Below are 15,868 nucleotides of genomic sequence, written 5' to 3'. Positions count from 1 at the left end.
CTTTACCCACGGATTGGATTTGTATGCCAACTGTGTATAGTTTAGAAGTGCTGTTAGTATCTCTGATTTTGAAAAAAATGGACAAAGGTATCATTGTAGCCAAGAATCTCCATCCTGGACCTCCAAGTACACAGAGCTGACCTAATGGACATACTTCATTATTTGAGTCAGCTCACCCATCCCACAATCTTAATCTTAACCATAGTGTAACCGGGCAGAGCTCTGGATGTCTGTAGCTAGACTCTACTGACGCCCATTGGAGTCAACCCCACCTACCTAGAGCTCCAGGCTGCACAGATATGGAAAAATGGTTGGTTAAAGTTGAACATATTTAATGGCTGTGGCACATGAGAATATAGAAACGTTTCAGCCTTACTAGAAACTAACATCCACAAGAGATAGCCCAGAAGTTTCCAAATTATTATTTGTGTTAATTAGTTAAACTTCTTCTTCTTCTTTTTTCGGCTGCTCCCATTAGGAGTCACAACAGAGGATCATCTTTTCCCATATCTTTCTGTCCTCTACATCTTGTTCTGTTAAACACACCAACTGCATGTTCTCTCTCACATCCATAAACCTTTGCTTAGGCCTTCCTCTTTTCCTTTTCCCTAGAAGGTCTATCCTTAGCAACCTTCTCCCAATATACTCAGCATCTCTCCTCTGCACATGTCCAAACCAACACAATCTTGGCTTTCTGATTTTGTCTCCCAACCATCCAACTTGAGGTGACTCTCTAATGTACTCATTTCTAATCCTATCCATCCTCATCACTCCCAGTGCAAATCTTAGCATCTTTAACTCTGCTACCTTCATCTCTGTACCCTGCTTTCTTGTCAGTGCCACTGTCTCAAACCCATATAACACACCTGGTCTAAATACCATCCTGGAGACCTTCCCTTTCACTTTTGCTGATATCCATTTGTCACAAACCACTCCTGACACTCTTCTCCACCCATTCCACCCTGCCTGTACTCTCTTTTTCAGCTCTCTTCCACAATCCCCATTACTCTGTTCTGTTAATCCCAAGTATTTAAACTCATGCACCTTCATCAACTCTACTCCTTGCATCCTCACCATTCCACTTATCTCCCTCTCATTTACACACATATATTCTGTCTTGTTCCTACTGACCTTCATTCCTCTCCTTTCTAGAGCATATCTCCACCTCTCGCTACAGATCACAATATTATCAGTAAACATCATAGTCCACGGGGACTCCTGTCTAATCTTGTCTGTCAACTTGTCCATCACCATTGCAAATAAGAAAGGGCTCAGAGCCGATACCTGATGTAATCCCACCTCTATCTTGAATGCATCCGTCACTCCTACTGCAGACCTAACCATGGTCACACTTCCCTCGTACATATCCCATACAACTCTTACATACTTCTCTGCCACTCCCGATTTCCTCATACAATACCACAACTCCTCTCGAGACACCCTGTCAAATGCTTTCTCCAGGTCCACAAAGACACAATGCATCTCCTTCTGGCCTTCTTTGTACTTCTCCATCAACACCCTCAGAGCAAACATCGCATTTTTGGTGCTGTTTCTTGGCATGGAACTATATACTGCTTCTCACTAATCATCATCTCACTTCTTAACCTAGCTTCCACTACCCTTTCCAGTAACTTCATGATCTAACTCATCAGTTTTATCCCCCTGTAGTTACTACAGTCCTGCACATCCCCCTTATTCTTAAATATCGGCACCAGTACACTTCTTCTCCACTCCTCAGGCATCCTCTCAATTTCCAAGATTCCATTAAACAATCTGGTTAAAAATTCCACTGCCATCTCTCCTAAACTGTTCCATGCTTCCACGAGTATGTCATCTGGATCAACAGCTTTTCTATTCTTCATCCTCTTCATAGCTGTCCTTACTTCCTCCTTGCTAAACCATTTTTCTTCCTGATTCACTTTCTCCACATCATCCAACCTCCTCTCTCTCTCGTTCTCTTCATTCATCAGCCTCTCAAAGTACTCTTTCCATCTGCTCAACGCACTCTCCTCACTTGTGAGTACATTTCCCTCTTTATCCTTTATTATCCTAACCTGTTGCACATCTTTCCCAGCTCTCTCCCTCTGTGTAGCAAATTGGTACAGGTCCTTTTCTCCCGCCTTAGTGTCCAATCTCTCATTTAACTCATCATACATCTTTTCTTTAGCCTTCGCCACCTCTCTCTTCACCTTGCGCCTTATCACCCTGTTCTCTTGTCTACTTTCTGCATCTATCTGACTATCCCACTTCTTCTTTGCCATCCTCTTCCTCTGTATACTCTCCTGTATTTCCCCATTCCACCACCAGGTTTCCTTTTCCTCCTTCCTCTGTCCAGATGTCATGCCAAGCACCCTTCTTACTGTCACTCTAACAACATATGCTGTAGTCTCCCAATTGTCTTGTATTTCTTCACTACCACTCTGTGCCTGTCTCACCTTCTCCTTAAACTCAACCTTGAAGTCTTCCTTTTTCAACTTCCACCATTTGATCTTTGGCTCTGCCCTCACTCTCTTCCTCTTCTTGATCAAGAACGTCATCCTACAGACCACCATCCTATGTTTCTTAACTACATCTTTCCCCTGCCACTGCTTTGCAGTCTTCAATTTCCTTCAGATTGACTCTTCTGCATAGGCTGTAAACTACGTGTGTGTATCTTCCTCCACTCTTGAACGTAACCCTATGTTCCTCCTTCTTCTTAAAATTTGTATTCACCACAGCCATGTCCATCCCTTTGGCAAAATCCACTATCCTGTGACCTTCTTCATTCCTCTCCTTGACACCATATCTCACCTCCTTATCTGTTCCCTTCACCAACATGTCTATTGAAATCCGCTCCAATCACCACTTTCTGTCCCTTGGATACACTATTCATCACTTCATCCAACTCACTCCAAAAATCTTCTTTTTCATCCATTGCACATCCAACTCAAGGGGCATATGTGCACACAACATTCATCATCACACCTCCAATTTCCAGCTTCATAATCACTACTCTGTCTGACACTCTTTTCACCTCCAAAACACTCTTAACATACTGTTCCTTCAGAATAACCTCTACTCCATTCTTCTTCCTATGCACACCATGATAGAACAATTTGAATGCACCTCCGATCCACCTGGCCTTACTCCACTTCCATTTAGTCTCTTGCACGCACAATATATCAACCTTTCTTCTCTCCATCATATCTGCTAACTTTCTCCCCTAACCAGTCATACTGCCAACATTCAAAGTTCCTACCCTCAGTTCCACTCTCTTTACCTTCCTCCTCTCCTCCTGCCTCCGGACACATCTCCCTTCTCTTCTTCTCCTTCTTCTTCTTTGGCCAAAAGTAGCCCAATTTCCGCCAGCACCCTATTGGCTAACAGTACTGGTAGCGGTCGTTGTTAACCCGAGGCTCGACCAATCCGGTAAGGAAATTTGTATTGTTGTTTACATATTGATCTGGCAAAACTTGACACCGGATGCCCTTCCTGATGTAACCTACCCCATGTATCTGTGCTTGGGACTGGCACGAAGAAAGACACTGGTTTGTGCATCCGCTGTGGCTGGGTTGTGTTAATTAATTAAGCACAATGGTGTTAAACTAAACTACTTTCATTCCAGCCACCCTATGAACCAAAACATAAAGAAAGAGCAATAAACAGGAGATGCATGAACTGACTTTTCACAGCAACTACCAAGCACAGGATACTAGTGGTCTGTCAAAGTAAACAGAATCCAGGCCTGCTGCCAGGTTATTTCCGAATTAATTGGAATTGCATCAGTTACTTCCTAGATAAAGCATCTTAAACTAAGTGTCTAGAGCCAATATTATTTAATTTAATAGTTAGAAAGTACCATCTGGCTTCTAACAATTACAAACCAAACATTAACAAAAGGAAACAAGTAGGAATTTAAAAATCTTATATAAGTTATTGTGATGTGAAATGAGCTTATTTAAATTATAATGCAATTAAAAGAAAGGAGGGCCTCTGGCAATGTTATTCTATTCAAATAACATATTTGTGGTCACTGTAAATGGAAAGTGTGCACAAGACAGTGTACAAAAGTGTATCCACAGTCAGTTATACCAGATACTGTGCTTTTAATCATGGCAATTTATTTTTTGAGATGTGGAAGGAGACTGTAGCATCTAACAAAAACCATCCCAGTGGGTATGTGCATAGCCACACATAGGCAGGCTAGGAGGTGAATACACTGACAAATTCTGCCATCATGCAAAGTAAAGTAATGTGCACATTCTTTACACGTTATACATATTTTGGGGCTTGCATCCAGATTTGCACTATATTGTTTTTTGAATCCAAACTCTACAACAGGGGTCCCAAACTCCGGTCCTGGAAGGCTTCAGTGGCTGCAGGTTTTCCTTCTAACCCTTTTCATAATTAATGCACTGTTTTTGCAAATTAACTTATTTTGAAGGTTGTTTGCTTATTGTAATAAGGATTTGTTGATTAGATTCATTGTAAATTCTTGTAGACTACACCTTAATTTTCAAGAGTACTTCCTTGTTAGGGAGACCATTTTAGAAACCAGTGAAATGTATTTGCATAGCCCTAAGGCTTGTCAGTAAACACGAAAATTTCCAGTCAATACAAAATAATTCTTTCCTGTTTGTGTTGCAAGCTTGTGCCAAAAATACAAAAATGAACGTCATCCAGTAAGCAACTAAAAAGTACCTCAGATTTTCATTTTCTTGTATAAGATGACTCCATAACCAACAAATACAGTAAGATATTACATAGACATCTGCCAAGCACAGTAATATTAACTGACTCTAATCAATGAAGTATTAATCTGAGAAGAGATCATGACATTTAGTACATGTGATATTCAGCTATTCTTTCCAAAACATCAGCGAGTTGAGATTTGAAAGTTGCTCAATTATACCAAATGGTAAGTGTTCCAGATAACTTCAGTTCTACATGTGAAGAAGGACGTCTTAACATCCCCACACATATTAACTCTAATAAACTTCAGTTACTTATTTTCAAGTAACTTGGCATCCACCCTTTCATATCTAAGAAAGAGATGCTAACAGCTGGTAAGTGCAACACCCTCAAAATCTTTTTTAATGTCCTCTTTTCTTTTACACCTCTCAGACCAAAGCAATCAAGCTCAAATCACCAAAAATCAGACCTACCGCACATGGCTGAATAATCGAACCCTGCAATTAATATTACAGTGCAGATATATAACACACTCGTCCTGCTCTTTCAAAATTTTAAACACTGTTTAAAGTCACCTCTTTAACTCCATTTGCTTAAGAGAAAAATATTCAGCTCCTTGAGGATTTCAACATTACTCTGAGATTTTTCAGTTAAGGAAGACAGAGATTTTGAGATAATTTTGTTCTACTCACTAATCATGACTCAAAACAGTGATGAGCACATACAACTAAGAGTTTTACTGTACTCTGTACAATGTCAACAATGACCCTATAAACCTATAAAACCTACAAACCCTGCAATGACTAGAATAAAAATCTTGTATCTTTTTTTTCCCTCTGACGATCTGCGAAGCTGTAAGGATTTTTTCATAATGCAGAGACCAAAGCTATACCCAGTATTCCAGACAGGACCTGTTTGAGTGTATCCTTGCTTAAGCAAACACACAATGAACCTTCCAATATTTTCTATTAAGTTCCTCGTTAAGGATTGTGATATTTTATTGCATATTACGCGTACATCGCTGAAGTCTTTCTTTTAAGGTATGATTTTCTTCTATGCAACCACTTCTCCACTGCAGACCTATTTTGAATAATTTGTATTTTTCTGTGTAAGACATTTATAATAAACTTTGTTTGTTATACAGTATGTGTCCAAACCTGAATTATTTTCATGTTCAACTATGTAGATATCACTGTCTTTATAGTGTTTGATTATCCACTTTGTTTTATATGATCTGCAAATGTATCCACCTTATTTATTGCATGTTTTGACCAACCATCCATCCATTAACAGACCTGTCTAAACAAATTCAGGGTTTTTGGAACCTGTGCCCATCAGATACAATATACAAAACAGTCCATTGCAGGACGCATCAACATTCAAATCAGCCAATGCCAATAAATAAAAGAATAACAGGTTCCTATTTCCTGCTGCGAACTCTGGGGAACTTCAGATGTAACTTAACCGAATGCAGAAAATGTTGTCAACACCTAACCTTGTGTGGTTTTATGCCCAAAATATTTACACAACAATCTTTATTCCATGCAACCTTTATGGTAATATGTCACTGGCTTCCCTAACAAATGCATGGTGAACAAAGTCACTTGCAGCACTATCCTCAAACCGCATTTATTGCCTCCTAATAAAATTAATTTTATATTTCTCAAACACAGTATGACCTGACTACTGTAACCCCATATATACCTCAAATTTACTGTAATTAATTAAGTGGAATGCATAGAAGTGAACAAGAGTCTGAGCAAAGTGGGGTCAATAAGTGGTTCTCACCTTTTCCCTTAAAAGAGGTAATGTAGATAGTATGTGCAAAACACATTTGTAAGCAGACAAATGTCCATTAATTTATTTTACAAACACTTATGGATGGCATTCCCAATTACACTAACAGGCATTGTTGTTTTCTAAATTTGCTATTATTTTCCATGAAGTACCTTTAACAGAGTTCCTTAGCACCAATTGCCTGAATAGTGTTTTTTTCTTATTAAACACGTTTAAAATGTTTATTTAATAAAATGATACAGGCTATCCTCAGGAACTTTACATAATGCAAGTATAGAGTCACAGGCAATGAATACCAATGGTTGTATCAGCTAAGAATCAATAGTGTCCCAAAAGTTAAGTTAAAATAAAATATGGAGACAGAACTTGATGTACCACACTGTCACCATTGTGATGCTAAATTATAAATGACACTTTTATATTGTTGTTCTCTACTCCCATTCTAATTAGACTTTTACACTATCTGTCTTAATGGTTCTGTGATTCCAGTTGTTAGGGTTTGTTATACCACCGGCTCAAAGAGAGTTTTCTAATTGATAAAAAAATACATGTTAAAAGATTTTTTTATATAATTGGCAAATACTCTTACAGATTTCCAATGTTCATGAGATCTCATATGTCCATTTATTATAAAGATAAGTAAACAACAGGGAACTGTTTTTCTAAATAAATTTGGATTTTACAAGTAATACTAAATAACTAATTCCATAATTATATTCACTGAATTATTGCACTGGTATATGCATCTATACAATGTACTGATGATTTGTAATGCCCTTGTTTTATATGCAGGCTGAGCTTAGTTGAAGGTGCAGCTGCTGTCCATGACTGTAGAGCACAAAATGGCCTTTGCTTTCTGCTTCAACTCTTGTTTGATATTTCGATCAGAATGGAAGGAAAGATGTTACAGTACACTTCAGTCATTAACTGGCAGCATTGATCATCTTGACTTTTCCTTTTCATCAGTGTAAACAAGTTGAGATGTTCCCCTCATTAAATAACATTAAATAATATAGAAATGAAAATAAATTGTTTGCAACAATATTTTACATATCTTAATACCCTGAGGTGAAATAAGCTGTTCAAAAATTAATGTCATATTTTACAGATCATTAATTTCTCATATATATAAATTTAATAATGCAGAGTATGCTTGTTTTTTTTTGTTATTTTAAAAATTTTCCTATTGCAGTTTAGAGTGGCTGGGTGCACAGTCTACACCATTGGAGCCAGGTGATGTGCCCTGATCTCACGACACACTCAAACACACTTGGTCACACCAGACTAATGTAATGTCACCAGCTAAACTAACTTGCATGTCTTAAGATCAGGTTCCTGCACAAAATTCATGCAGACAAGAGAACATTCCTCACAGACTGTGACAAAGCAGTACTTAGATTGCAGTCTCCTGGAGATGTGAGGATAGCAGTGCAGACTCATTATGGCACCTACACTGTAATACATTTTCATAGTGCAATTGGCATGCATTATTCATTCTGCAAACTGCTTCAATTGCATTGTAGTTCAGGATCAATGCCTAGTTTGTGTTACCTATGGACCCTGCATGTCTATTCTGGTGTTTCTATTTAATTGGCTAATGGTGTTCTACTTCTCTTTTTTCTACTGTGAATGTATAATTGGTTTTGAAGGGAATTACCAAGATATGAGGCATGGAGCAAGAAGGATTTTAAAAGTTTTCAAGAGTGTTTTAGAGCACAGCTGTACTCTCGCTTTGAATGTAAATGAACTCCTCTCATGACATATTAAATTAGCTTACAATATCTATCTGAAGCAGCTAAAATCTTTGAAAACGGCAAATCAATAAATCTGACGGTTTTTTTTTTTTTTTTTGGCCTGTATTACTGATATGTACATGTTTTGAAGGTGTTAAGGACATGTCTTTCCTAAAGCAAATGATGCTGAATTAACAACTTTGATAAGAATAAGGTAGGAAGTATTGAAGTCAAATCTTACCATTATGCTTGCCCAAAATGGAATTCCTACAGAAAAAGCGAGTGATCCAGGAAATGCCAGGACTATCCCAAAGCAAATGTTAATCAATCCAATCATGATCTGAATAACCTGTAATAAAAATGACCAAAAATATGGATTGACATCTGTGGAAACATCTGATTGTTCTTTTCTTCATCTTCATATTTCAGATGGGGACACCAAATCTCTCTCAACCGACATTACAGACCTGACCATTAGATGTTGTCTGTATTGAGATTAAATACTCATAGAAATATGGGTCTAGCTTTTACACTAATAAGACGTAGGTCACATCAAGAACAATAATGATAAAACATTCAATGTTATATGAATTGTTGGTCAGTTATTATTCTGTCATTTAAGAGCCATTAGTTACTGAAAAATGGCCAATATTTTTGGTTACAATATTTAATGACACCTGTTTAAAATTTCTTGAATTGGAATAACTTAATCTTCACTGAGTTTAAAATGGATTTTATTTTATTTCTTTAAGCCTCAGCCACACAAGGTATATGCTTTGCTAGGATAGATAGATAGATAGATAGATAGATAGATAGATAGATAGATAGATAGATAGATAGATAGATAGATAGATAGATAGATTGATTTATTCCATATGGAATGTGGGCATTTTACAGAAGTTCTTCAAAAAAATAAATACATAAGCAGGTATATTTGTGAGTAAATAAATAAATACATACATACACTTTGGTCTGAACATACACCAGAATGACTGTAAAGCAAAAAACATTCAAAGGAAAGATAAATTCTGACTTGGCTGTCACAGTGAGGCCTTATGCAGTCGTATTGCTGTTGGTATAAAGGGGACCCAGTAGTGTTTCTTGACACATCTCTGCTGAATAATTTGTTGGCTCAAATTCCTCAATATTAGTGTGTCATATAGAGGATGTGCAGCATTGTTCATAATGGCACTCAGTTTTGTTTTAATTCTCTCCTTTGCTAGGACCTCCATGAGGTGCAGAGTGCATTGTATAACTTGCCCTTTTAATTAGCTTGTTGATTCAGTGAGCCGCTCTTGAAGTGATGTTACCAGCTCAGCACAGCACACCACGGCGTAGAAAATTACAGTGGTCATCACAGAGTTATAGAAGATGTGGAGGAAGTCACTTCTAACATTAAAGGAAAGCAGTTTCGTAAGGAAAATGAGTCTGCTCTGCCCTTTCTTATATAGCTCCTCTGTGTTTTGAGATCAGTCCAACCTGTCATTAATGTAAGTAAACCTTCCTGTTAACTTAATATACATATGAAAAAAATTAAGCAATTTAATAGTATAATAAATTTGAACCTATTTTTGTAATGAAAGTAATTATAACTGTAGAGACTACATAATTATAAAAATAATTAGTGAAAATATAAATGTATCATTATTATAGATAGATTGACGCAGTCATGTGAAGACCTCGATACACCTTTTTTTACATTCTGTGATTTTAATGTACCAAGACATAATTAACAAAGTTCAGATATGAAAAGCAATGGATATTCAGCTAAGTAAAATTAAAGAATTGAAGCAAGCTATATTTTACTCTTCTTTTATGGCTTTAATTGAACATACAAGAGCATCATGAAATACCAAAGAAACACATCTGTGTGATGGAATTTTTACAAATATAAACAATGTAAAGAAATATGTCCTGTAAGGGGCAATCTGATCAGAGACAGCATCATTCCTCACCAGAACAGCAAATTGCAATTAAAAGGTTTCTCAAATGACTGAGATTTTCAAAATTCTAAACAAATATACAGTAGTATGGGACAACTGACAGTCAAACAATAAAGTAAACTTTCTGTTAAAGGGTCAACCAGAAATCAAAACATGGAGTGTTATGTTGGAAAGCTAAAATTCTCAACAAAAATCTTTCTTTGAAAGTATTTTTGGAAAGAGACTTTTTCAGTTGTTTTATTGAACAGTGATATAGACAGAGTCTAAACTCCTGAATCGTCCGCTTCTAATATGATCTTAATTAACGTATGCACAGTGAAATGCTGTCATACGAAACTGTTCTTCATTGCAAAAGGTTATGTGAATTGCAACATAAGGTCATCAAAAGGGGAACAACAACTGAACATAAAATAAATTGAATTGATAAACATACAAAATAAAGATGATTTTCCCAATAGGCAACCCAATACATTTGATGAAATAAGGATCTCGGCAGGTAGAACTATCACTGGACCATAACATGCTCAAATGTTTAACATTGCTACAAAACTTTCTAGTAAGTAAAAATGCTTTACAAAATATGATCATGAAAAAAAGCATTCTTGTCAGATAAGACATTGCTTTTTAACAGTATTTTTTTTTTACCAAAGTAAAAGATGTGGTTTTAAATATTCTTACCCCTAAAGCCTTTGGTTCACCTTTGAGAAACCTTTGCAATTTCTGTGGCATTGAACAAAAGTTAGTTCCTGTGGCAACTTGCACAGGTACCGTAGTTGTGGTATTTGGACCCTGCACATTACTCTGAGGGACGACCTGGGTGATGACAAGCTTTCCCATTACCAGTTGTGTATGATGTACTCATCTTTCTCAGCTGTTGCTGGTTAGCTATAATGAAACACAAAAAAGACAAATCTAAAAAATCATTTCCAAAGACACAGATGCTCATTTATTTTATGTTGTGAACTGGAGTGGATATCAAGGAGTTCAACATATACATATAAATGATTTCATTGTTAATAAAAAAATACACAGCATTTTTTTTTCTTCATTCTTTACGATTGTCAGACAATCCATTATACCTTTGGCTAAAGATCACTTCACAATTTAAAACATAAACTTTCCATGGAAATGCTGTATTGCATTTTTATGGAAAAGCTGATCTCTGAATAGTTCCATAATTGTTGCATGGGGAAGTTATATTCTTGAAATATCAAGCACAATGTATTTCTCCTGTTTATTGTTTGTTAACTTGATACGAAACAGCATGAACTCTAGTCATTAACAAAGGCTCGGCACTTTGCCATGAACTTCATAAAACATAGAATACAAAAATCACCAACTTCAAAGGTGCACAGCAATAGGCAGAATGCAATTAAAATGTATGACATTAAATAGTCAAAGAGGTGAAATATTAGCAGGGAATACACACTGAACAAGAGTGTATTGGTGGCCTGGAATGGCACAGGTTAAAAAGCAGTGCCTCTGTTCACTTTTGCTTTATAATCCAAAACTTTAAGAACAGTGTGGACAGACTTACCAAAAAACATGCATACATTTACTTGTGCAATAACATTCATTTCAGGTATGTTTTCGTGGGTAAAATAGAAATATGTTAAAATGCTTTCAATTACAGTGATTAAAATGATTAAGCTACCAAGTAGTGTGGTAGACAGTAAGACGTTAGGGACTTTCAAAACTCGACTTGATGTTTTCTTGGAGGAAGCAAGTGGATAGGACTGGCGAGCTTTGTTGGGCTGAATGGCCTGTTCTCGTCTAGATTGTTCTAATTCTAATTCTAATAATTCTAATTCTAAATCCTCTGCCCAGATGAAGACAGTTGCTTTATGAATGTTTTCATGCTTGCTGATGATGCTATAAATTTATTTAAATGCTGCTGTGACGTTCACTTCCAAAAAAAATCCTAGTTTAATAAACAGAATACGGAGGAGTCGGTGGCAGGCGCACCCCTGGGAGTTTTCAAATTACAGCGCACACCACTTCCTTTAAACTTGTTCAGGTTTGTGTCCACTGTGTAGTCCACACAATATGTTGGTTACTCAGTACGCTTATCATCCTTTTCAGTATACTTGGTTTCAGTCTGCTGTGTAAATCAGATTACACACCTAACCAAGGCTGTAATTTCCGTTTCAGTATAGAAATAGCCTTCAACCTTTGTTCCTTTTCAGATGCACACTGATACAGCCCTACACTAACTCCAGAGGACACGATAGCCCCTCATGTCTCGCAGTGAGTTGATCAGGTGAGTCTTGCTATGCATTTGTTGCACTTGTTGCACTGTCTGTAGCAGGATATGCAGGTAAAGGACAATAACTACAACTGCCTTAGCCTTGTGAATGGATCATCCCTTCCACTTCCAAGAATGAAAAAATGTTTTGTAAGCATGTTCTCTCTGCTATTGGTCCAAATCTCTCAAATTTGATAGCAGCATGTACCTGTACTTTAGGCTCACCTAATATAAGATACTACTTGACAATAAAAAAATAAATGAAATGACAGCAATACACATATGATTAAACCACTGGGCAATCTGAATATTTCATTAAATCACCTTGTCTTATCTCTAAGAGTAACATACATTTTTAAAAATAATCATTCATCAATGGCATCTATGGTTTTCACTCATAGAATTATACTTGATAAAGCACCATTTCATTCTGGAAAGTTTATTTTGCATATGATGCTGGTTCTTTACTCTTTAAAAACTTCCTGTTGAGTAAGAAAAAAAAAAAAGAACTGTACCATTTAATGTATGATAGGCTACCTAGCAGGACATTAGTAGATTAAGAAAGCCTGGACTTGTGTGCAAGCAAGAATCCTTTTAAAATCATGACCCATTGCTATTTCACAAATCTATTACCATCTATTCGTTGTTATTAACTGTATGCAGTCTGTTACATATCCAAATAAACAAAATGTTCATTCTGAAACCTTCATGTGGATGGGTTTTTTGGGAACCAAGAAATTGGTTTTCCTTCGGGCATCACTTGGAAGAATCACTCTGGCACCTTTGTGTTTAAGAGCATAGCTGTCATAACAATATCTATGTATCTGCACTACCCTCCATGTTTGAATAGCTATTTATATCAACTTCTGGATTAGGACACTGCCTCGCTCTAGTTCAGTGAAGTTTTGTACTCTTAACCTCCACCTAGTTTGCCTAAAGGCATAAAGTATGCTATGGGTGCCAAAAATACATACTGGATGCAGCACTCCATAGTGACTCTCCACTGTGGCTGAACAACAAGAGACTCAACTTTATTGTCTCGAGTCTTTGTTACCCACTACTCAGAGCTAAAACCCAATTTGTGCATACAAGATCCGCCATTTCATTGGGTTATGCAATATACAGTAGCTCTTTGTTTAAGAAAGTATTGATTTTTTACAAATAAACATAACATAAGTGCAAATAAACTGACCATCACTGAACAGCACTTTTAAAGACATATGAATTTGTATAAAGACAAACTTGTGTAATTTCCACATTCCTCCCTGCATGTTTAAATCCTCTTAAATGAATTATCTGGTTCCAGAACTAAAACACATGCAAAGCCCTAGAGATTTTTTATTACTTATATTGTCTCCTTTTATACTATCACATTAAGTTAGTTACATTAAGTAGAGAACATTTCAGTTAAAACATTTGCATAACAGACCTAAATTTCAATATTCTTCATGTTTATATTCTTGCTTCATTTGTTTTCACTTTTTTCAGTCATTGTGACTATTGTTTTCACTTGGCAGGCTTCAATTGATAATTTAAGTAATCCGTATCTTCTTCTTTTAGATTGAGAACAGCATGTAAGATACTGTAATTTCCAGGGTCATAGAACTTTTAGCTTCCTTAATCGTTTATACCATTTAAGATGAAGCCTGTAACCCAGCATTAGCAATAAGCCAGCAAAACTAAAAAGCATGCTTGTGGGATAAAGCTGAGAAATTTTAATACAACCATACCAAACATTACCATTTTGTAATCTTTAAGTAAAGGCACTATATAAATAAAATATATTGTTATTATATTCTTCATATTGTTATTATTACATATAGTTTAATTTTACTGAGTTGTATCCATTTTTGTTACTACGTGATTCATTGTCTATGTATTAAAGTTTGCTTCTTTTTAACTTTTTCAAAAATCTGTAACCATCAAAACGAATAATGCTTTAAAGTGGATGATTCCTCCTACGAATTCATAGAGCGCTTCGGGTCTCACAACTTCATACAACCTCGACCTGGTGACCCAGTTGTGGTCAATCATGTCCCTACTTGCGCCCCAGCAGCATTAAGCCACGGCTCACCCCTCGTAATCCATAGCCACCGGGAAGCTTTTTCTGTTGCCTCCGTCGCAGTCCTGATGGATGTCCTTCTGAGCGGAGCACTCATGCCCAACAGGGTGTTGAATCTGTAAAGACAGTGGCCTGCGAAGCCCCTGCACCCTGCTTCCACTGGATGGCAGTGTACCCGCCACCCCTGTGTCCAGTAATCCTCCTTCAGTACCTGCTACTTAGCCGGCTTCCTCTCAAACACCTCATCTATACGATCTTCCTAGGGCAGTCAATTCTATCAAGACAAGTTGACCTGAGATCTTTGACAGAATGACAATATCTGATCGCAGTGATGTTTGCCTCGATATGTGCCGGAAACCTAAGTTGCTTGACCTGAATCACCATTATCTGACAGTTCTGTGCGGTGGAAAGAAATCTGTAACCATCAAAAAGAATAATTCTTTGAAATCCGTCTATCTATCGTTCGTTTATTCTGTAGTGGGAAAATTCCATCGACATGGTTATTAATGTTTAGAACACTGTAAGACATCGTTATGTTTGTTTAATTGTATGTGCCAGCCGTGTGTTATTACTCAATATGATGTCTGGATTATGTTATTGATGCTTGTTTGTTCTCTCCTCTGCAGTAGCCTTTCCCAGAAAGCACAGTGAAAAACAACGCTCTCCAGTTTTTATTTTTCTTTTTTCATTGTATAACTTTACCTTAAAGTCAATTTATAAAATAACACACCGTTCCGCTCTCAGTTCTTCAGTAAACAAGTTAAACAGATTAAATAATACACAAAGAAAAACGTTTCAGTGCACTTTATAAATAGAGTATATAAAGTTTTCCGTTACCTTCTCCGACAGTCGTGGAACTGATACTGTCCTGTCCGACTCCAACTACATTTATGTGACGTACTGTGAGCAGACAAATAAGCGCAGTAAGGACCACACATTATTTCAATTCAGGGAAGTGGTGCTGGTGACGGTAAGTGTGGCTCTTATCCAGTGGAGGTTCCAGACCAAATTTACCAGGGGGGGCAGTGTTTTTTCATGGGGGCACAGAAAAATGGGGCAATATTTAATTGTTTAATATATTAAGTGAATTTATTTGGAGCACAAACAAAATGATTTGAACATTTAACAATAAAACATACAAATGAATTTCAAACAAAAGATTTCACATACTGTACATATGCACAATAAAACTTTAAACAAATTTTACTTTTTGTACAGTAACAGTTCTCATTTTTGTATGCAAGATATTTTTCTTTTTATGTATGACATTATTTTGTTATAAAGTGAATTTTTTACAGCATGAAATGTACACTCACATTTTCTGCTCAGTATTCTCTCATCCTCTAGCACTGGCAACACAGTAGCCTGTAACATTATAATAACAGCATTCTGCGTTTGTGATTTCCTGCAAAACGGT

General features: G+C 36.7%; 1 protein-coding gene across 1 annotated transcript in view; it reads right to left on the bottom strand.

Annotated features, from left to right (window-relative positions):
- Nucleotides 1–15,332, bottom strand: part of LOC120527830 (membrane-spanning 4-domains subfamily A member 15-like) — a 147,782-nt gene extending 132,450 nt beyond the window's left edge. Inside the window, exons 1-3 of the mRNA XM_039751702.1 lie at nucleotides 15,289–15,332; nucleotides 10,823–10,957; nucleotides 8,443–8,550 (exon numbers count right to left, since the gene is read on the bottom strand). Of these exons, the coding sequence (XP_039607636.1) occupies nucleotides 8,443–8,550; nucleotides 10,823–10,873 (159 nt within the window). The 5' untranslated portion in view covers nucleotides 10,874–10,957; nucleotides 15,289–15,332. The remainder of the gene's footprint in view (nucleotides 1–8,442; nucleotides 8,551–10,822; nucleotides 10,958–15,288) is intronic.
- Nucleotides 15,333–15,868: the final 536 nt, after the last annotated feature.

The sequence above is a fragment of the Polypterus senegalus genome, chromosome 1 (assembly GCF_016835505.1).
Source record: "Polypterus senegalus isolate Bchr_013 chromosome 1, ASM1683550v1, whole genome shotgun sequence".
NCBI lineage: Eukaryota > Metazoa > Chordata > Cladistia > Polypteriformes > Polypteridae > Polypterus > Polypterus senegalus.
This window is presented reverse-complemented; position numbering and strand designations above follow the sequence as displayed.